General features: G+C 34.5%; 1 protein-coding gene and 1 long non-coding RNA gene across 7 annotated transcripts in view; one reads left to right on the forward strand and one right to left on the reverse strand.

Moving 5' to 3' along the window:
• The first annotated feature begins 12,891 nt into the window (after positions 1-12,891).
• The window catches only part of LOC127872857 (uncharacterized), a 42,214-nt gene continuing 29,995 nt past the window's right edge, over positions 12,892-25,110 (forward strand). The window contains exon 1 of the long non-coding RNA XR_008045817.1: positions 12,892-13,195. This is a non-coding gene — a long non-coding RNA (uncharacterized LOC127872857). The remainder of the gene's footprint in view (positions 13,196-25,110) is intronic.
• Positions 13,205-25,110, reverse strand: part of LOC127872851 (E3 ubiquitin-protein ligase TRIM71-like) — a 53,279-nt gene continuing 41,373 nt past the window's right edge. For 2 of the 6 annotated variants that reach the window (XM_052416274.1, XM_052416272.1), the window contains exon 2: positions 20,104-21,175. In XM_052416274.1, coding sequence (XP_052272234.1) covers positions 20,119-21,175 — 1,057 coding nt within the window. In that variant the 3' untranslated portion in view covers positions 20,104-20,118. Of the gene's footprint in view, positions 13,792-13,891; positions 13,952-20,103; positions 21,176-25,110 lie in introns of those variants that run through there. The other 4 variants (XM_052416267.1, XM_052416270.1, XM_052416275.1 and 1 more) reach the window with 4 other exon arrangements.

A 25,110-nucleotide genomic window follows, 5' to 3' on the forward strand; every position in this document is an offset into this window, starting at 1 on the left:
CGCCAAACAGTTCTTTATTTTTTGGATTTTGTGTTGAAATAAATGGAATTATATTACTCTTGTCTTTTTGTGTTGATTTTGAAAGTAATTCATGTTTAGGGATGGAAAGTGCTTTTTTAATACCTGTATTTATAATAGATTGTGGATTTATTTTTTGAATAAGGGAATGCTTAAGTTCATTTAAACGTTTTAGTTTAAGTTTATCATCCGAAACTATAGTGCAGATCCGTTTCGCTAAAGTGAAAGGAATATTTATCTTTGTGTGTTTATTATGACACGAGGTAAAATTAAGATATTGTTTAGAATCAGTTTCTTTGTAATATATATCAGTATTAATTTCAGTATTGTTTTTTATAATCAATATATCAAGAAATGGTTACTCGAGTGTGCTTGTTTGCATTGTAAACTTGATATCCGAATGTAAGTTGTTTAAAATAGTATAAAAGTTTTGAAGTTCATGGGGAAATTTTGTCCAGAAAATAAAGCAATCGTCTAGAAATCTTTTCCAAAATGTTTTTATAAAAGAAAGAAATTCATCATTATAAATTGATCCAATTCTTGCATATAGTTTTTGTTCTAAAAATCCCACTACCAATGTAGCGTATGTTGGCGCGAATTTAGTACCCATTGCAGTCCCTTTAGATTGGTTGTAGTACTTATCATCAAAATTGAAGTTATTATTTTCAAGTATTATTTTTATGCTTTCTTTTATAAACCGTTGCGAAAACCTTTCATTAACCGAATCTGGATATTTTTGAAGCCAATAATCAATAGCTTCTAAACCAAGAGTATGCGGTATATTAGAATATAAATTAATTACATCAAATGATACTAATGTACTTGACTCTGGAACTTGTGAAGGTATATGTTTTAGGAAATCTATGTTATTTGTTATATTGCTATTGACATATTTTACAAACGGTTTTAACAAGATATCCAATAAAGAACTTAAACGACTTGTTTCACAGTTAGTTCCAGCGACTATTGGGCGAAAGTTTAAATCGTCTGGATCCATTAACTCTATATATTCTGAATTGCTATGTTTAATTGCATCCTGAATGATTTTACTTTTATGAATTTTTGGAAGACCATAAAATAGACTTGTTTTCCATTCGAATTTTACTAAGAAATCATTTTCCTGTTTAGTTAGTTTATTATTTTCCTTTAGTAAATTGCGTATTTTTTCTTCTTTGCGAATGTTATTTCATAAAGGAACATGAAAATAAAAATCCATTCTTTAAAAAACAAGACTTCGTAAACAAAAATCAACCCTCTTCATATGCGGATGCTGTCCGAAAAAATACCACCAACTACCAAAATCTGAAAACAACATACAACTACAACAGTCAAGAAAGAAACACCAATAAACAACATTCGCAAAGAAGAAACCTGCAACAAAATCAAACAAGCTGTTTACCAAATATAGATGTGGAAAGTATTGTAAGAGAAGTTCTTTTAAAAATTAATAATACCAACATCGAATTACATAACAATTTCCAAAGAAACAATTCCACTTCAAACAGAAGCAATATAAGAGATAACACAAGGTCTTCATACAGAAGAAAATATAGAAACAATAACAACACGAGCGACGACATATTGCAAGATAACGACGACAAACCAAGCGAATTTAACGTTGATTTTTTAGAAGGAGGCAGGGAGTGGAGCAGTCCGACATATAAACTTTAGGTAACCTAGCTGAAAATTCAAAATTATTTACAAAAATTTACAATTTTTCAAAAAGATCATTATCTCAAACTGAAATTGACGTCTTATTGAGGGGTTTTAAATTAACACCAACACCTAAATATAAAAATGATTCTTATGATCAAATAAAAGATGTGGATGATTTTCATAGATCACTTAGGCTTAAAGAGATTTTTAATAATAGTGATCATAATAATACAAACAATTCTATTGTAAAAATCAAACGTCCTTTTATCCACCTAAACATAGAAATAATACACTAGACCATTATATAAATGGTTACTCGAACACTTTGCCTTCAACATTCTCAAATGGAAAATGACACTAAACATAACATATCATTAAAAGAAAGAAAAGCTATAGATTTATTAGCAGAAGACAAATCCATAACTATTAAAGAAGCAGATAAGGGTGGCGGAATTGTTATAATGAATACAGACTTTTATAGAAGAAAATTATTAGCAATGTTAAATGACGTTGAATATTATAAACAAATCCCTGATAATGGTAGTCAAATAACACTTTCAAAAATACGCAATTTACTAAAGGAAAATAATAAACTAACTAAACAGGAAAATGATTTCTTAGTAAAATTCGAATGGAAAACAAGTCTATTTTATGGTCTTCCAAAAATTCATAAAAGTAAAATCATTCAGGATGCAATTAAACATAGCAATTCAGAATATATAGAGTTAATGGATCCAGACGATTTAAACTTTCGCCCAATAGTCGCTGGAACTAACTGTGAAACAAGTCGTTTAAGTTCTTTATTGGATATCTTGTTAAAACCGTTTGTAAAATATGTCAATAGCAATATAACAAATGACATAGATTTCCTAAAACATATACCTTCACAAGTTCCAGAGTCAAGTACATTAGTATCATTTGATGTAATTAATTTATATTCTAATATACCGCATACTCTTGGTTTAGAAGCTATTGATTATTGGCTTCAAAAATATCCAGATTCGGTTAATGAAAGGTTTTCGCAACGGTTTATAAAAGAAAGCATAAAAATAATACTTGAAAATAATAACTTCAATTTTGATGATAAGTACTACAACCAATCTAAAGGGACTGCAATGGGTACTAAATTCGCGCCAACATACGCTACATTGGTAGTGGGATTTTTAGAACAAAAACTATATGCAAGAATTGGATCAATTTATAATGATGAATTTCTTTCTTTTATAAAAACATTTTGGAAAAGATTTCTAGACGATTGCTTTATTTTCTGGACAAAATTTCCCCATGAACTTCAAAACTTTTATACTATTTTAAACAACTTACATTCGGATATCAAGTTTACAATGCAAACAAGCACACTCGAGTTACCATTTCTTGATATATTGATTATAAAAAACAATACTGAAATTAATACTGATATATATTACAAAGAAACTGATTCTAAACAATATCTTAATTTTACCTCGTGTCATAATAAACACACAAAGATAAATATTCCTTTCACTTTAGCGAAACGGATCTGCACCATAGTTTCGAATGATAAACTTAAACCAAAACGTTTAAATGAACTTAAGCATTCCCTTATTCAAAAAAAAAAATCCACAATCTATTATAAATACAGGTATTAAAAAAGCACTTTCCATCCCTAAACATGAATTACTTTCAAAATCAACACAAAAAGACAAGAGTAATATAATTCCATTTATTTCAACACAAAATCCAAAAAATAAAGAACTTTTTGGCGTATCAAAAAAAAACATTGACATTTTACAAACAGACCCGGTTATGAATAAAATAATTTCAAATCAGAAGATAATAACATGTAAGCGACAGCCACCTAATTTAAAACGTCTGTTAACCAAATCTTACTTTTCATCTCAAGAACCAAGAGTATCCAAATGTAATGACCCTAGATGCGCCCTGTGTGGTTATATTATTGAAGGGAATTCTTTTGATTTTAATGGCAAAATGTTCAAAATAAAAACTAATATGTCATGTGATATACAAATTGTGATTTATGTATTAGTATGCAATGGATGCAAACAATATTATATAGGCCAAACTGGCGATAAACTTAGAAATAGGCGATCTGTCCATGAACAACAAATGCGAGACCCCTCAACAAGACAGATGCCTTTAAGTGAACATTTAGATGAATGTTCACATAATGAACCAAAATTTAAAATATTTCCATTTTATAAGCTATTTTCGAACAATATTTCAGCTAGGTTAGCAAAAGAACAACATTTTATACATGTATTTAAACTCAAATTAAATTTAATTTAATATTTATTGACGTTATGACGTCATAATTGATATGACGTTATCTCCATGACATTTTGACGTTGTAATATATTGTATTATGCCCTGATGAGCTATGCGAAACGCGTTGGCTAAATCAATATATATTTAAAATTCTTTCCATAGCACACTGAACATGATGTTCGCATGGTATCAAACTATCTTTATACTCTGTTCATGACCATTTTTGTTATAAGCTGCCTTGTTTGCGCAGTGGTTGGTGCATTCACACTTAGACAACGAAGATTTGTTGTTTACCACCATAACGGACAATTTGAGTTTACACCGCGTACTCCGGCTTCCCCTCACAGAACAACACCAAATTCAATTGGTATATCTTTCAGTTAAAACTTAATAGCTGGAAATTGAAGCAATTATTTAGCATTCGTGCCAACTTGTGTGAGTGTAGTAAGAACACAAGCCAGAAGTGCACACTCCTGGTCCGAACATAATGCACTTCAGACGTGGGAGGATCACATACACTTCAAAATACGCACATTTTCTGTTCGCATGTCACATGTTTTCACTTTAACGCAGCATTGAGAACAACTTTTGCATAAACATATTGTAAAATGACCACAATGTTTGACTCGAACTTTAATTACGTTAAATTTTATTTAGTGAAAAGTCAAACGACGTCATAGTAATGCGCAAACGTAAAAGGCATGCCGTTATACGGAGATGACACCGAAACTGAAACTTAAGATTCATACGCCATCGTTAAGAAGTACATTGTGGCCTTTACAGTTTAAAAGTGTGGTCAGTATCCATGTTTTGTTGTAATCATAGGAGTATTTTTTTTATTATTTAATCGTTTTTAACTGTCTAAAAAATAAAGCTTCATTGGAGTATTGTTTAATGCTCCTGCACCAATACAATTCACAAAACACAAAACCCATTTAATGTATTCAATTTGAAAATTAAAATATTTAATTGGATCAAACTTCATCTTATATCAACTGAGTGAATGTTATTGGAAAGTGTCTTATTTATTAAACAAATCATAACTACAAGTCACTTTGTATCGTTTTAGATAGAAAATGAAATATCTTAAATATTGCAATAAATGAAACTATGCAAGCATTTTATTACATTTTATCGCTTATCTTGTTATTTATTGAAATAATACATCATGTTCCTTTGTTTTTCTTCATAAATTGTTGTCACTTTCTCAGAGTTATGTACTCAATGTCATATTAGAAGAATAAAAGGTTATTGAATAATATAAATTTATTTGTAAAATGCGTTGTATTCTCCATTTAATTTGCATCATGGTATACATTAGCATAAACAATGTAAATCCTGCGCGGTCCTTTTTATAAAGTACCAAGTTAAATATCCATGAACGATACAGAATTAACATATCTATTTATTTTATCATCATCCCATGAACCCTTAACTGGAAGCGGTGTAAATTTAAATCTCATATTTACACTCATATGTGTCTTGTTCTGACAAAACTGGGCATAATGTATGTGCGTAAAGTGCCGTCCCAGATTAGCCTGTGTAGTCCGCACAGGCTATTCAGGGACGACACTTTCCGCTTAAACTTGATTTTCGGTAAGGAGGGACTTCCTTGAAACTAAAAATACCATTAAAGCGGAAATTGTCGTCCCTGATTAGCCTGTGCGGACTGCACAGGCTAATCTGGGACGACACTTTACGCACATGAATTAAGCCCAGTTTTCTCAGAACAAGACACATATATTCACCCGAATGTTTACGTCATTATTTTTTAACAAGAGATTTGCACTCTTGAAATATTATTATGTATGCTCCTAGTAAATGCATGAGTTAACATTATTGTGTAGGCCTAACACTGTTCTTTGTTAAAACCGGCGCTTCTTTAGTAACTGTGAATGAACAAAAACTGTCACGTGACCCCAAAAGTCAACGTCAGTAGACGTTTTACGAAGGAAAACAGCCGCACCAGGTAGTTTTTTTTGTCAATATCTTCGCTGATCGTCCTCTGGCTTTCATACGACCTAGGGCGGGCAATAAGGCATGCATAAAGCTTGCGATCGGTATATCACGCGTTGTGTGTGTTGCTTTGGTTTTCGAGAACACTTCGGCGCAAATTTTCATTTAAGAAGCAAACGTCAGTAGTAAAACATACAAAAAGTCGGTGTTTACACAAATAAACGATCACAGAACTATCTATGCGTTACCGGACGAACATATATTACATTTTCTTCGCGTAAACAAACGAAAATATGAATCGGATTATAAATATACGTTTAAAGAGAAGAAACAAATATGGCAAACGTCAGTAGTACATTTAAAAATGGCAAACGTCAGTAGCCAATAAATGCAAACGGCAGTAACCGAATATATGCAGGCGTTTCATTTAATGCAAAACACGGAAATAATGCAATTTATACTAATTAAGAGTTAGATATTACAAATTCAGATTGATGCCACAATCACGCCGGGTATGCGAATACTTCGTTTGCGGATGGCACTTCACTAACAGAGAACAACAAACGCCACGCGCTAGAGGTAAGTTCCTCTGTTTTATTTAAAGTTATATCCTAAAGATTAGTTTTTAAGACAAGACACATGGTCGAGTAAATGGTGTATCCTTGTATTGGGAATACACAATTTCACGGAAGAATGGAACAGTTTTGCCCAAAAAATAGAAAATTTGATCGGAAAACAGCATAAACTGGATGAACAGTAAACATTTTAACAAAATAAAACTACTTAGAATTATTGCAAGAATTTTTTTGCTATTCCAGCATGTAGAGTAATCACTGTGCTTCAAATACTGAAATTTTGATAGCATTCAATGAAATATAAACAAAGATAGTACATTTTGTAATAGGTGGCATACATAAAGTTTCAGCCACTTTGTTTACCGATAAAGGGCACTTCAGATTACGGAGACTTTCAACAAAGCGGGCACTCTAATAACTGAGTTTTATCTTCTACCTCAAATGCATTTATTTATATTATGGCTATTCATACGAAACATTTTTTAAATATATTTTTCAAAAATCACATGACTATTAATTTATACTATGTTTATTATAATTGCAATTTTCAAATAAGATAATATTTATTATTAAATAAATGTGTACGGATAATGCGAATCAACACAATCGTGTTTAATTTTACTTATAGCAGGGCTCTAGATAACGGTAGTGAAGGGGTCTTTATGACGCAAATACACATTTGTTCTTCATAAAATCCTATGTCGGTTGTGCTTATTTGAATCGCATCATCAAGACGATACTTATGCGTAGCAACAAAATTAAAAAGAGAATGGTAAAACTCCCTGTATTTTGAGCCCTGCTTATAGGGAGCACTTCCCTTTACGCAACGCTAACGTTTGCTCGAAGTGCGATTCACCTGACCCTAAATCACTGTATTGGTTGAGTTTTAAGAATCACGGTTAAAATTAAATCGTAAAATCAACTGATTCTGGAAAAAAAGGAATGCGTACATAAAATGTTTAAATGTCATATTATGGAGTCAGTACTTAGTATACCCACACAAACAAAGTTTAGGGTGCTATATTGGATAGAACTTCATATGCAGCATGTGTTGTGTTTATATTAAAAAAAAAGACGGATATGCATAATTTTTACACCACTATCGTGTGATTAAATCAACCCCGCCCGTTCTTTTATTGCTATTTTCGTTTATTGGCATTGAGCCAAAAAGTTCCAATAGAATTTCGAACCTGCATCGCTGCTGATATTAATCTCTGAGAGGCAGTTTAAGCAGAGTGATTATTCATGACATGCTATCTAATATAAAAGAAAATAGCCTTAGTACCTTCATTTGGACATAAAGATAAATGCTTTAGATCAACCGCTTAGAACGTAATTTAAAATATATGGTCATATAGATTTTACTCATTAGACATATCCAATTTGTTTAACATTTATCTTTCACATTTATACCAAATCATAATCATATTTCAAAGGGATAAGAACATGCTTCGGTTATTCGTTTTTTATTTGCGTACTAATTACAAACATTTTTATTTATTGCCTGCTTACTTTAACAGTATTCCACAGCGAATTCTGCATTTTTGATTCAAAAAATACGAGTGTGTTATATCTGGAAAAAAGTGTCTAGATGTCAGGAAACGAAGTGCCATTGTTTTTTAGATGATCGGTAAACGAAGTGCAGATGAAAAATGTGCATGCGACTCTTAAAACATTTGAATTTTCTCAAATACATTAGTAAACTAAAATGTAACATGTTGTAACATTACTGGATGTATTGATCTTTTATTTCGAATAGTAAGCACGTTCTTGTTTTTTTTTCAAGTATGTTTATTTTGTTTAAATATGTACTGATCATTCAATTCATGCTGATTATCGATGAAATTTTATCGTTTTTTTTAAATAATTCACCGTTTTTCCGCGAATTTCTTTCTTCGCAATTCGAAGTGCTATACCATTAATCACCCAAACAATGTTCTGTGTCTAAAAACCAAATAAACAGAACATAAATACAAAAAAGCTGAAGAACTCACCTCTCGCGCGTGGCGTTTGTTGTTCTCTGTAAGTGAAGTGCCAACCGTAAACGAAGTATTCGCATACCCGGCGTGACAATGCACGACATATATAACTTCCTCAAAAACAAAAATCAACAAATGTAACCTTAATTATTTGTGCCTTATAATATGTTAACTGTTTGAATATTTTCTTATAATGTCAGTATCATTTAAAGGGTGTCAATGATGATTACTGTATGTCAAAAGTGCTTAGGTGTTTGTTGTTTCTTTCAGTTTAGCCTCAACTTAAAGGTTTTGTTCCCGACGGACAACATGCGTCCCCAGCCGCCCGAAAGGGGAAAACACTGAAGTCTTATTTCAATACAGTTCAAGGTACTAGTATGCGGTTTGTTTATTCACATGTAGCCATTCGGTGCTCACACATTTGTTGATTGACATCTACATTAATTAGAAGACAACTGCAGCCATAATTCTGCCTATTGCCTTATTATCTAAAGCAAAAGTAAATAACGTAAAACAGTATCTTACATTGAAAACCTTACCGGAATAACAAACCATCGAAATGGTGAATTACTAGTCTTCTGAGATGTCTGTACGTATAATTTGCATATTTTAATAAAATGCTGTCGCTAATAAACGAATTGTGTATACAGATTATTTACATCCATACAAAAATAGTCTTTATAGGATGTAAGCTGATGCAATTCATCAACACCATAACGTCTGAGAGCGTGTTTATCTTACTGAAATACCTATTATATAAAGGTAAGATTATTTTTTAAAACTTTTTTTGCATTTTCAAATCAATAAATTATACAAAACAATTATTCCAGTGTTATAAGGGATTAACTGTTTATTACAATCACGCAGAATTTCGCGTTATCTCTGAGCATATACGTCACTTTGGTGTTAGCTCGTCTGTTTTCTGAACGCAATATCGCGTAATTAAGTGGGCGGAGTGATCGTCTTCTAGCCGAGATGGTAATTTAAACCCAAAGCGGGGATCAAGCTCACGAATTCTGGCTAAAATGAAGACACAACAAATTATCGATTTCTATGCAACTGTTAATGTTATGCAGAACATTAAACAGTATAACCTAACAAACTGAATGATAGTGTTAACTATTTCATCTTAAAATGACTTGATACATTTCACACGAAATATTCTCGTTATTATATCATGTATTATTTACTAATATTATATTCTTCATTTCAGAGTTGTTGGGGTACTATAGTGACAGAGTCCCGTTAATGACATTATGAATGTATTAGAGTGAACATGAATATGTTCCGATACTTATTAAAAATGTCAGTTAATGCTTCTTGTCGTTTACTTAACAAATACTCACATGTGTCTGGTGAGGCCCTCTTTTCTACTAAATTGCTTATCACAGCATGAATATTTTGACAAGCCGAGATGCCTGTCCTCGTGCAGCTTTAACCCCCACTTGGTTTTGAGGGCATCTCCACAAAAACGACACACATGTGACATATCTGAAATACAGGTTAAATATACCGATTAAACACTAGCGGTATGCATTATGACAGACAGACAGACAGACAGACAGATGGTTTATTAACGTCTCACTTTCATACATGTTATTATAGATACACATATAAAAATATGGTAAAAATTAAAGACATGTATAAAACCACTCAGTATGAGTTATGAGACACACCTATAAATATACATATATATACAACTGTTATGACATAAATGATGATAAAAACACTGTAGAACATGATATGATAAAAATCATTTGTTTAAAATGTGACATAAAACAAAAACACACTAGTACAGTAAGCATCGCATATCTACAAAATATTATCTATCTATACAAGGTATTTTGTCTGGTGACTAGTATATCATGACAAGCTTTGGCACTGTATTTAACGATTTCGTCATTAGATAATATGTAACAGAATTTGTTATCATCACTATACTCAGAAAAATCCGGATTTATTTCAAATATCTTTGTGGACAACTTTTCTCTAATATCTTCATAGAGATTACATGACATAAGAACATGATATTCGTCTTCCACTTGGTTTATACAGTTAAAACAAAAACGTTCATTTGGTACAATTCCCTGATATCGTCCAGTTTATGTTATGTAAGTAAACTTTACACAGCTAATGTATAATGTAAACACAGTATTCGAAGATATAGACATTGGATAGCGTTTAAGAATATAATTTTTACGGGGTAATTATTTCTTGTTACAATTATAAATTCGAAACGAATAATAAGATTTTAAACTTCAAAAAGTCGCAAATAAAATGTAATGTAATCATTTTATGGCATCAATGTTTTATTTATAACAGCTGACAATGACTGTTGGGAAATTAACATGAACAACACACACACGTGTGTCGCGCTCGCACCATATCATTTACCATATTCGTTCATAAACGTGCAATTTCAAAGGAACTTGTTAACTATTCGTACGTATTTATTTATACAGCACAGTTGCAGTTCTTGTGTATGCATGGTAATAAATACTTCCAAGCTTATAAATCTTACTGTTTTGAACAGGAATATAATACTTGTTAAAATAAATGGCATTATATAAGTAAACATAGTTATGGGTGTGCCTAAAAGGTTGAAGGACCGCCTGCATATATTCGGCTACTGCCGTTTGCATTTTTTGGCTACTGACGTTTGCCATTCTTAAATGTACTACTGACGTTTGCCATATTTGTTTCTTCTCTTTAAACGTATATTTATTATCCGATACATATTTTCGTTTGTTAACGCGAAGAAATATGTAATATATGTTCGTCCGGTAACGCATAGATAGTTCTGTGATCGTTTATTTGTGTAAACACCGACTTTTTGTATGTTTTACTACTGACGTTTGCTTCTTAAATGAAAATTTGCGCCAAAGTGTTCTCGAAAACCAAAGCAACACACACAACGCGTGATATACCGATCGCAAGCTTTATGCATGCCTTATTGCCCGCCCTAGGTCGTATGAAAGCCAGAGGACGATCAGCGAAGATATTGACAAAAAACCTACCTGGTGCGGCTGTTTTCCTTCGTAAAACGCCTACTGACGTTGACTTTTGGGGTCACGTGACAGTGTTTGTTCATTCACAGTGTTAGTATTTGATTGAAATCTTGCCGAAATAAATTTTTATGCAACTCAATACAGATCGATTAAAATAAAATTTCAAACGTGACATATCTCTAGTTCGTTTCCTGAATAGCAAATACATATTTGTTTAAAACTGTATATTTTTAGCGAGAATTTAGCATTATGTGTTTCATCTAACTTTTTTATTTATTTACTATAAACACTCGTATAATTTTTAATATGCATACACAGTATACTGTGCAAAGGATTGAAAGGTAACCATTGATAACAGTATTTCTTCATTCATGTAAGGTAGGTCGAGTTTTGTCAAATGCTTCAAAAAAGGTAAAGGTCTTTTTTATTATAGTGTCACCCCTATTGAAAGGGCCAGCCAATTTGACTTATGAGACACCTTTGCGTGTATACCATGTACCTCCCAACTCCTGTCACTATGCCAGGCGCCAGGCGGATAGAAGTCGGTAACCATTCATGTTTAACGCTCGCGGCTCACGAGCCGGCCATATCGAAACAAGTCCCATGACAAACATCCATCCTTCGACAAACGCTCACCATGGGGCTCGAACCTTCGACCTTCCGTTCCCTAGGCGGACGCCTTTTCCACTAGGTCACGGCGATCAATATAATTTTGAAAAATCTGCTCTCACCACTATTATTTTCAACTGTGGTTCAATAATTTACATATACGACGATTAAAGCTTTACTCATGTTTATATGTAAAGTGCAGTATGAATTGTCCTATATTAGGCATTGTCAAATCGTGGTCCTTAAATAGCGGCTACATTCCAAGAACATCTGCAATAGCAACCTAAAGCGGTACCGTGAAATGTATTTAAGTTTATGATCATAACAATGCGAGACATTCGTGATTTTTAGTTTTATTATTTTTTACCAAACTAATATGCACGCACACAACAATACAGCAATCAACACAATGTAGCATTAAGTTTTGAATATGATAAAATATACCAAATCGTAACAATTGTGAATTTTTTTCTACGGTTTCATTTATGATTTGTCAATATGTGACCGCAAAAAGGCGTGTCTTACCTCATTTAGAGATTTTATAATATTTCTTATTCTTCTAAAGTTATTAGTCCATAAAATAAAAGTAAGAGCATGACTTTGTGAAACTATAACATGCGGTTCGTTTAACACAATATGAAGCAAAGTAACGTGTCAATATCATAAATCAATGTTAAGTCTTTATTTTAAAGACTATAAATTAAATTAATTTATGTTTCTTAATAGGTCGGATGCAGGTATGCATAATATTCTCTGTAAATTCATTCATTCACGTGATTCTGTCCAACGTATCACAGATAGCACAGCCGCACGCTAACGGGTTGAATTTGTGCCATGCATCTGTTACTATTCTGAATGCTACATATTCAATAAACTTGTACATGAATAGGATTACAATTATTACATAGTATAACAATAAATACATAAAGTAGTATAATATGTACCTGTATATATATATATACCATTTTTTGAAAAATAACAATTTTACCACATGTTCCCATCATCATGCTTCTATTAACAAAACAACAATTGAATTCGTTTAATCGTTCTCATTGTTGTCTGTTTTTAAAAATAAAGACAATGCAATATAGGCGAGATACTTAGGATACAAGGACTGGTATTCCCAAAGGTCTCAAGAGAACTCTTACAATAATATGTACACACAAGAGCAAATCGCAAAATAGTTTTCTTTTTTATATAAAAGTAATTACATTAGAAACATTTAGTTGTTTAAAACATGTTATGCTATAAAAAATTGCTAGGAATTCAGGAAATTTTATTTAATTAAGGAATGCCTGAAATTATATCTTCAAGTCTCGTGAATACGTGCCCAGATAGGTATCGAATACAAATATCTGCATAATAGCTATACCATTCGACGCAGTGAATGTTTTCTGAGCATTTCTTTTTATCCGATTTCAACCCTAACCTACATATGTACTAGTTTTATTATCTTTATTTCAAATATCATACTTATATTTCAAATATTGTGTTTTATTCTACAGAGTTTATAGACATTTTACTTTATTTAAACATCTCTTAAATATTGCATAGTCAAATATGCGGTACATAGGAACGGGTGCATTGATAATTAACATTCTCGCACACTAAAATGTTTTGATCTCTCAAAAAAAGCTGTTAACAGGCATCCACATCATCATACATTGCCATTGCCCCACAAACAGAATTTTAACAACTAACAAACCGTTAGTTTGCCGAGTTTACCTTTGACTCAGAAGCAAAATTAATTATACTCTTTACCAGCAACATGCGTTCTCAGCTTTTTAATGATGCTTAATAGCTTGTTAATATGCATAAATTACCACTATTTTAACATTTTATTTTGGCAACCAATATATTCCCATTCTGATTTCCAACAATCAGCCTGCCAGTAATCGCACTGTAGTATACAGACTCTGGTCCATCCAGACAATCCTCCTTGGAAGTCAGCGTCACCACTCCCCCATCATCATCCATCTGGACTACGTTTTTTGATATATAGCCACATATCAGCAGCAGTCCTGTCTCTGACACGTGTATACCTTTAGGCCCACGAAGTGCGGGATCGTCCAAAGATGACAGGACAGTCCCATCCATAGACAGGGTTAGGAGCTTATCGTACGCATAATTGGTTACATACAGCCGTGATCCATCGGGACTTATTGCGCACTTGTACACTGCAAATAAATATAAAATAGTATGTTTTATTACCATCATATTCCGAAGAGTGCACAATTATAACCATGGCAAAAAATAATTAATATTAATTAACAACACACTAATTTGCAAACGATATAAATATATATGCGTTTATAAATGCTGCATAGATCACAGAAACTGACTTTGAAATAAAACACTGCCTACACTTGATCAAAATGAATTAATATACACATATGCATCCATTTGAACGATACTTTAACTATGACATGTGAGGCTGTTGTTTTATTTTAGAAAACTACTCGGATGTTGTTTTACAACCTTAAATGATGTTTGGTAACCGTCGATATTTAATTGTATAAACGAGTATCCAAAGATCCTTCACAGAGATGATCGCTTTCTGCACGCACATAATTTTCCCTGTTTACCCAACCAACAGAAACAATAGACACAATATTCACAAATATTAATATTCATCCGAACCGTTTTAATTGCTGATTGCATATGGTTTATATTAAATAAATTACACGGACGGTACAATTTTTATAATTCAATTCAGACCGTTGTGCTTTAAGACTTAAAGTGTTATACGAAAGTCAATATGCAATGTCCATATGAATAGCATTTAAACGAAAAACTTTCATTGGTATATACAATCACGTTAAGAACGACATTAATGAACGATTCGTGTGCAAGGTGGCCCGGAAAATATCGGGGACATGTTTTAAAATTGGCTTTGAGAGCTCATACTTAACATGCTATTTTAAGAGAAACCCTCGTTTCGCAAAAACGATTGCACGTACCAAGGTTGAGATAAATGTATATGAATACATTAAAGTAGTGTTTTAATCAAGACATAATCTCAACGTATCGGTTTTAATGTTATTATGTGCACCGCGTTCCTGGATTCAGTCTCATAAAGCCGTGATGACAATCTGTTCATATCGGGTTGAGATTCCGTCAATTAATACCGTGGTCAGATTCAGTCTGTTCATACCATGATAATATAAGTTGTTAAATACCGTGATGAGATTCAGTCAAGTTTATGTCTTTGTGATATTTATTCTCAACGACATAAACGTTTATTTTTGGCTTTTGTATTAATTTAAATGTTATTTATTTATATACAGTAGGTAGATTCAGTTTTTACATCCCGTGTTGAGATTATATTGGTACCTCCCGTATTGAGTTTCAGTCAGTGTATGATGTGGTATGAATTGGTCTCTGATGAGATGAAGTGGGTCTATACATTGCAGAAATCCATTCATTAAACATCAGGAGAGATTCAGCCTGGTATGACAGTACATACCGTGGTGACATTCAGTCAGTACATACTGTGGTGACATTTAGACTGTACATACCGTGGTGACATTCAGACTGTACATACCGTGGTGACATTCAGACTGTACATACTAGTGTTTTTCCCAGGAGGGCAAAGGGGCATGGCGCATTACTTTCAAAAAGGGCATTTTAGTGCGCAGTTTAGGCAAAAAAGGGCAAAAACGTTCCCTGAATACCTGAATTACGGGGAAACCTGTAATCGCATCAGACGCAGTTGTGGAAAAAATAACATATAAACACGCACATTTAATGGTAATTGATGTATTAAACTTACTATGATTTATATTAATATATTTACCTTGCAATTTACATTTAAGTTCCATGCTGTTTCAATAAACTGTACAGCACGACAAACATAATAAAGCAATATATGCATATGAATCTGATTATACCCAGATCCACTAACATATAAATGAAACCCTGTTTGTTTTATCCCATTTTCTAACAATAATCTTGCCTTGCCAGATGTTTAAAATAACATTGCGAGTAAATTGATCGCTAACAATATGCAAACACTCGTTTCCGTGACATACATCCACGGAGTAGATTACAATTAAATAAATAATGTTGTTACTATCTTTTTTATGCATCGTTGATTATCACAGACATTTCATTAATTTTTTCTTAATGTATAACCTCCATCGTTAATTCGATCGTTTACGACGTTATTTGCCATTTTTGCCGAGTCACAATTTAATTCTGTATTGTCCGCCATGTTGCTAAAATGTCAAATGATGTAAGCGACAGGTGCGCATAGCAAAGTTAAATCGTATACGCGATTCGCATTTTGTTAAATTAGTATACGTCTCAGTAATTACTTCACTAATTAGATCTAATTATCTTAAAGACGAAAACGATAAAGAACAAATTTGTTTGTGTTTTTAAATGTAATTATGCGTAAAAATATATGTTTTGATATAACTGAAAAATGCATGGAATGCACAATTGCCACGAGAATAACATCGAGTTTTTCATCAAAAGTCTCCGAAGTAACGATTTTATCGTGGAGGAGTACACATTGCCGACCGAAAAGTGCGCTTGGTATAACATAGCCTCTGGCATTATCAATTGATACTGACACGGGGTTACTCACGCATGACTAATTTACAGCTTTGGAGCAGTCAGTAAGACCTACCTTTAAATCGAGCACTGTAATAGATTAAATCTGCTCAATTAATATAGTCGATTAGACGTTGACGTCTCTCGAGTAAATCAAGCACAGTCGGAGCGTCACAGACAATCAAGGACGCTGATTTTGCGGACCAAATTAGATCATAAGACAATAAAGATGTTATCGATAAGGGCGCGTGGCGAAATTTGCCTTTGAAAAGGGCAGAGTGGCTATCCGTGAGGGCGGCGTGGCTTTTCGCCACGCTAAAATGGCCTGGAAAAAACAGTAACATACCAAGGTGACATTCAGACTGTACATACCGTGGTGACATTCATACTGTACATACCGTGGTTACCTTCAGACTGTACATACCATGGTGACATTCAGATTGTACATACCGTGGTTAAATTCATACTGTACAGACCACGGTGACTTTCATACTGTACATACCATAGTGACATTCAGACTGTACATACCGTGGTGACATTCCGACTGTACAGTCAGTACATACCGTGTTGACATTCAGACTGTACATACCGTGGTGACATTCAGACTGTACATACCGTGGTGACATTAAGACTGTACATACCATGGTGAAAATCAGACTGTAATACCGTTTTGACATTCAGACTATACATACCGTTGTGACATTCAGACTGTACATACCATGGTGACATTCAGACTGTACATACCGTGGTGACATTCCGTCGGTACATACCGTGGTGACATTCAGACTGTTCATACCATGGTGACATTCAGACTGTACATACCATGGTGACATTCCGGCTGTACATATCGTGGTGACATTCAGACTGTATATACCGTGGTGACAATCAGACTGTTCATACCGTGGTGAGATTCAGACTTTACATACCGTGGTGACATTCAGACTGTACATACAGTGGTGACATTCAGACTGTACATACCATGGTGACATTCAGACTGTACATACCGTAGTGACATTCAGACTGTACATACCGTTGTAACATTCAGACTGTATATATTATGGTGACATTCAGACTGTACTTACCGTAGTGACATTCAGCCTGTAATATCCATGGTGACATTCAGACTGTACATACCGTGGTTACATTCAGACTGCACATACCGTGGTGACATTCAGACTGCACATACCGTGGTGACGTTCAGACTGTGCATAACGTGGTGATATTCAAACTGTACATACCATGGTGACATTCAGACTGTACATAACGTGGTGACATTCAGACTGTATATACCGTGGTGACATTCAGACTGTACATACCGTGATGACATTCAGACTGTACATACCGTGGTGACATTCAGACTGTAGATACCGTGGTGACATTCAGACTGTTCATACCGTGCTGACATTCAGACGAATGTACATACCATGGCGACATTCAGACGGTTCATACCATGGTGACATTCAGACTGTACATACCGTGGTGACATTTAGACTGTACATACCATGGTGACATTCAGACTGTACATACCGTGGTGACATTCAGACTGTAGATACCGTGGTGACATTCAGACTGTACATACCGTGATGACATTCAGACTGTACATACCATGGTGACATTCAGACTGTTCATACCGTGCTGACATTCAGACGACTGTACATACCATGGCGACATTCAGACGGTTCATACCATGGTGACATTCAGACTGTACATACCGTGGTGACATTTAGACTGTACATACCATGGTGACATTCAGACTGTACATACCGTGGTGACATTCAGACTGTAGATACCGTGGTGACATTCAGACTGTACAAACCGTGATGACATTCAGACTGTACATACCATGGCGACATTCAGACTGTACACACCATTGTGACATTCAGACTGTACATACCGTGGTGACATTCAGACTGTACATACCATGGTGACATTCAGACTGTACATACCATGGCGACATTCAGACTGTACATACCGTGGTGACATTCAGACTGTAGATACCGTGGTGACATTCAGACTGTACAAACCGTGATGACATTCAGACTGTACATACCATGGCGACATTCAGACTGTACACACCATTGTGACATTCAGACTGTACATACCGTGGTGACATTCAGACTGTACATACCGTGGTGACATTCAGACTGTACATACCGTGATGATATTCAGACTGTACATACCGTGGTAACATTCAGTCTGTACATACCATGGTGACATTCAGTCAGTACATACGGTGGTGACATTCAGACTGTTCATACATTGGTTACATTCAGACCGTACATACCGTGGTGACATTCAGACTGTACATATCGTTGTTACATTTCGACCGTACATACCGTGGTGACTTTCAGACTGTACATACCGTGGTGACAATCAGTCGGTTCATACCGCGGTGACATTCAGACTGTACATACCGTGGTGACATTAGGTCTGTACATACCATGGTGAGATTCGGTCAGAGCAAATGATGGAGCGATTTAGAGAGTACATGACCATGGTGTAACTCAGTCATATTATACCGCGTTTAGAAACAATCCGTTTACACTATGGTTCTTGCAAAACATGTATGCCCCCAAATGTGTAGCAAAGCTGTTTTACTGAATAAATAGGCTTTATGTCAACTTCTTTAAGAATATATCATAATAAATAAAATCGACAGGAATTGTTTCAGAATTAGGCTGACATCATGAAATAAAACATATTGCCTTAAATATTTTGTAGATTTCCAAAGTTTATTGTTGCCGCAAAATCAAATCTGAAGACACTTAGTAAATTTTAATTTATTTGACGTGAACTTTTTGTGAACATCAAAATTTATCAAAGATAATGTATATCCTGCATGATACTTGATTAAACGCAACAAGTGCATACAGTAACATAAAATTTAATCATTAGGGATAAAGTGTCCACTGTTGCGATGGTGTTAAGACACAACTAAAACAATATTTTTATGTTTTATGGCTATTTTAGCCACTGTGATCTTGACCTTAGATCTGCTGACCTCCAAAGTGATATGCGTTTACCTTACCTACTTGGCAAACAGCCATCAAATTTGGATAATTGCAGATCTAAGCGGTCTCGGGATATCGTTCGGAAATCAAATGGACTATGGACCAATTCTCCTCCCAACCAACTAACGTGCAGTTGCATAGCAATGTACCCCGCTTTTTATCATGACAACATCAAGAAAATAAAATAATTTAGTTGATAATCACCCTTGTTTTATGTATATTATATTAAATACGTTCGATACTATCGTGCTGAAATTCATGTATTATTCTGATTTTTGATTCTTTATATCAATGCGACACATTTTTGTTATTTTTTGTAATGAAAGTTAACTTAAGTGATTAAAGTATGATACGAACTGTATCCCTCTAAACATTCATTTTGGATTGATAATTAGGGATAAACAATTGCTACATGTAAATGCGTATTAGTCTATAGAAGGTTTATATATTTATAAATATACGCTACCTTTATAAAGTATTGGTTTTAATAACTATATTTCAGGTTATTATTATAAATATTGAACATACCAGTGTTAGAATGTGAAGTGGCTTCATAGATCTTCTTCACCAGCTGACCGTCCATTGTGTACTTATATAAGGCAGTGTGTGATGCAATAAACAGATGTTCTTTATAACGAGAAATACCATTACATTGATGTGGGAACTTAAGTACTCTTTCTTTAACTATCTGCCTGTTGTTGACCTTGAGGAACTGGACAGTTTTGGTGTTACCCGAGTCTGAAGCTGTAACAGCGACCTCAGTAGAACTGATACTACAAATGTCCCAAGGCGAAAAAGGCATGTCAAGGTGAGCGACAACTTTGTACATAGCATCAATCAACTTCATTCTCTTGTTCCTTTGGTCAGCGATTAGAATGTCTCCACCAGGTAGCTCACATATGCCTCTGATGTCACAATGATCTGTGTCAGATGCTATTGGAATATTGTAAAGTGATTTAGTCGTAAACTCGAGTGTCCTGTGTTTGCTCTTTTCCGGCTGAATTTCAGCGCATTCAATATTTCCAAGAGATGAGAAACCTGATAGTGTTCCATAAATACTCGGGTTGCTATTGAACGTTACGACAGAGCCCCTGTGAACAATCAATGTCTCTAACAGATTCTCAGCTTGTGAAACCATTTCCAATGCTTTCTGGTACGCTATAAATGACAGATCCTTTGGATCCTTTTTAATTTTATTAATTGCATCGCTTATTTTCTTGAAACCGTCCGTAGCCCTTAAACACTTCTCCTCATTTGATCGTAAAGAATGTTTCAATTTTTGCAGCATGTTATCTAACGAATGCACTGTTTTTCTCTCCAATTCATCTAGTATGTCGTTTATTTTCTGACGAAGCCCTTTTATTTCTTCAGAAGCTTTCTCATACGAATCTTGAAGTTGCTTCAGAAATTCCTGTGTATCATCAATTGCAGTTTCAAGCTTTTGCTGGGCATCGTTGATACTTGCAGAAATTTGATGAAAGTCACCCGCATCATAAACAGCTTGTGTTTTTTCTGTTATCAGCACCAGCTTGACACAGGGCCTGTAATACAATACGTATTCGTTAAAAGATGAATTTGCGACTATACTTTAAGTTGCAAAAACGTCGGTCACTGGTTGAACAGCGTGTTACTGATTGGGTATATTAAATATAATTGTTCACAGACTGTCTACCTTTTTAAAACGTTGATGTAATGTATTGAGTAAATGCTACCAATAGAGTTAATATCTGAAACAAATAATATAAGCACTACAAAATATTTGAATTGACATTGTTGCTTTCACTGGGTATTGAACTAAGAAATTGTAATAGCAGAGTCTTGTGCGCGTATACTTCCGTCACACCGGACATGCGTTCTATCTGCGTAATAATGGCGCCTAATGACTCGGTAGAATCGCCAAAGACGCTGTGGGGTCCTCGTGAAAACTAGAAGACGGCGTTCAAACGCAAAGAACCACAAGGTGGTGAAAATACGGCGACTGTTTGAACATGCTTTACGGCGTTCTTGCTAGATCGCCGTGAGGACAGCATAAACACAGCAGTAACGCGATAGAAACGTGAACTTGCATAGGACGTATAACAGTCATACTAGAGTCGCCATGGAAACGCAGAAGTTGTTCGTAGACACATTGATACTCTTCTGCGTTCGTATTTTGTATGTTTTACTCGTATTATTATTATTATTATTATTATTATAACACTGTAGTGCAAACTTTAAGACAGAAGAGTTTCACAGGCTTCGAAATTTCCATGAGCCTTATTTCCTAAAAGCATATTCTTATCGTTTTTGGATACTGTATGAGTTTTTCGAAAAATGTCAAGCCAAATAGATTTGCTAATTTTTGCAAAAGCTTATATGTTTTATCGTAATAAGGACTCATTTCCGTTGAGACAGGTTCATAAACATTATACTTTTTTCCAAAATATCGATGAAAAACGTTACAAACGCTTTATTAATTTACTGATTTCCATGAAAGATTTCATTTAAATGAGCCGATATTTGAATATTTAAGTATTGGTTGTTATTTCGCTTGTTTTAATATACGTTTAACATTATTTTGTTCAATATATACCATTTTTTTGTGAAAATTATTATTTTGCTAGACTACGAATACACCCTTTAAATACCTTAAATACGTAATTAACCTGTGTGTTACTTCATTGAACGAAATGTGCAAAAGATACGTGTTAATACAGTGCAGCCGACTGTATAGATTTGAACACAAGTAAACCTAGATCTCCCATATTAATCTGGCGCTGACCATTATGCATGAAGTATATTAAAGTACCGCAACAGCATCACATGGAAGCTATTATAACCAATTCAAGCGTAAATCACTCAGCAGACTCTTATGAACTCATTACACTCGTGCAAGACGTGTACGAACATTGCAAGCGTATAATTTATGCTAGTGAAGTTTAGGAGTTCCGGGTCAATATTGTTGAGCTATGGCACGGTTTGGAATGATGTTATTATTATTTTACAATACAAATTGAGAGTGATGTAAAACGTTTTCTGCAAAATACTATGGACTAAGAATGTGCATGTTCTGAAATGTTCTGTTCCATAATTTGTAAATGTCTGTCAATTCTCCAGCTAGGTCTAAATGGAAGGGCGCTCCGCCATGCCCTTCCCTTTCCGAGGCCCCGCCCTGCCCGGTTTTTAGACATATTATACTTTGTAAATCTCTTATCACATTTTAATTAACGTATTCCTAATTGTAGACATATTATTTGCATGGTTTGAAATAATAATGGAAATAATATATTCTACAATTATCAATAACATACAAATTAATATGCACCAGGGTGCATTCCAGATACGACCGCTCGCTCGAAAGTGCCGTTTTGTAAAATACTGCAAGTCGAAAAGTGCTCTTTTGAGAAAATAGCCCCACCCCCTGCCGTTTTCATATACTAGCTACATAATGTGTATGCCTCCTTCAAAGATGCATGGTATATTGCTTTGCACCTGTGCATCGGTCGGTCGCTAGGTCGGTTGGTCGCTAGGTCGGTATCTCGGTACGAAGACCTTTTGTTTTCGCACTGTTTATAGATGTCGTATTTACGAAAATGTACCTATAACCATGTACATCGGTTAAATGGTTTCTTGAAATAGAAGAAAGATGACTATCTATTTGTAGTCAAAAGTCAAAGATCAAGGTCAGGTCAAGGGGCTCGTCACAGTAAATGGAAAAACGACGACAGCTTTTGATTTTAGGGTTACTCGGTCAAAGGTAAGGACCACATTGTCATTTACCAGGAAGTTGGTTTTGTCAGAACGCTTAAACCTACGACTATGCAAATTAATAAAATGGCTGAAAAAAGACGCATTTTGATTTTAGGTAACCAAGTCAAAGTCAATGTATTTTCATTATATCAAGAGAGCGCTTTGAACTATGATCATCTTAACAGGTTTGCAATTTTGATTTTGAGGTCAATAGGTAAAAGAACAAGGTCGCAAGGGATTGTTACAGCAAATTCGTTTCCGCTTACTGTCGTTTGAAAGCTTTGACTTACGATCATTAAAACTGGTGTATTCGTAAGTTTTGACGAAGGCTGGCCCCTTATGATTTACAAATCAAGAGGTTTTATGTCGAGGTCTCATAGACGACTTGGCAGACAGTCGGGGTAGGGTCATACATTGTTTACAAATATTTCTTGCTTATTAAATCGAATTATAAATTCGGGAAGTTGCGACCAAAATTAGTTGAAATGGTCGGGATAGATTAACAATGATAGTTAACAATTAGAGATATCTACTTAGCATAGATACCGTTATAGAGTAGTGCAAACTTGACGAAGGGAAATACAAATATTTGGGCTTTTACTTACAGGTAAGTGAAATTTGTCTTATTTTCTCTTGTAAAAATATCCATTGTTAAATTATATATTTGATTCTGTTATCATCAGTTTTGATTTCTTTTTACGAATCTAGATTGTTGCTGTTTGGTATTTGGCGTAATAACCCACCAAAATTGCATTGTAAAGTAACCAGAACGGTGACACAATACTATGATGTGCTCTTTTTTTAATTAAAATAGAAGTATAGATAATCTTAATCACATCGAAAAAATAAAATCTTCAAATACGGTTGTTTCTTTTAAATCTTTCTTTAGCATACAGATACCAAAACTCTAATTCCGATGTAACTTTTCCTCCATAAGTACCGAGTTGCACGTCTATATTTAGTTGCAACACATTGCCAGTATTAACACGCACGCGTTTCCTGTGTGGATCTCGACTATGTTTCGCGCTCTTATTAAAACACGACTTTTACAAGGCATTCATGTATAGTGAGTGGTGCAGATGCGTACCAAGGGCCTTAAACAGTATTATCACATGCCTCTAGACAATTTGTGTTATTCAGTTCGATAAATGGTAATATACTTGTACTGAAATTAAATTGTTACCGGATAAAATGTGTACGGCGATAACGTAAAATTACCCGTAAGTATTGTTTTCACTACGTAACTAATAACTAATATGACACCGGGGGGCAGTTCTCCGCCCCTACAGATTTGATGGGGGGGGGGGCAGATATCCGCCTACTAAATTCTGACAGGGGGGCAGTTCTCCGCCCCTACCGATTTGATGGGGGGGCACCTCTCCGCCACCTTTAAAATAAGGGGGCAGTTCTCCGGGGGGCAGTTCTCCGGGGGGGCACTTCTCCGGATACCGATTTACCATGTGTGTATGCAATTAGAAATGTAATTAAACAGTTAATGTAAATCGATTTCAAAGTATCTTAATTGACCATGAGTTTCCAATTTCGACATCATTAACAAAGTGGAACATACACATACGATACGTGCGACAATGCTACTCGATATTTAAATAAATAAGTTTTTTCTATATCTTCAATATTGATGATAAAGTACTAATAATGATTAAGTGGTTTTATTTTACAGGAACGAGTTGGTCTTACACAATGTTTGAACCATTTAAGTGCATGTTATCAATGTTGTAGTCTAGCC

The sequence above is a fragment of the Dreissena polymorpha genome, chromosome 3, assembly GCF_020536995.1.
Source record: "Dreissena polymorpha isolate Duluth1 chromosome 3, UMN_Dpol_1.0, whole genome shotgun sequence".
NCBI lineage: Eukaryota > Metazoa > Mollusca > Bivalvia > Myida > Dreissenidae > Dreissena > Dreissena polymorpha.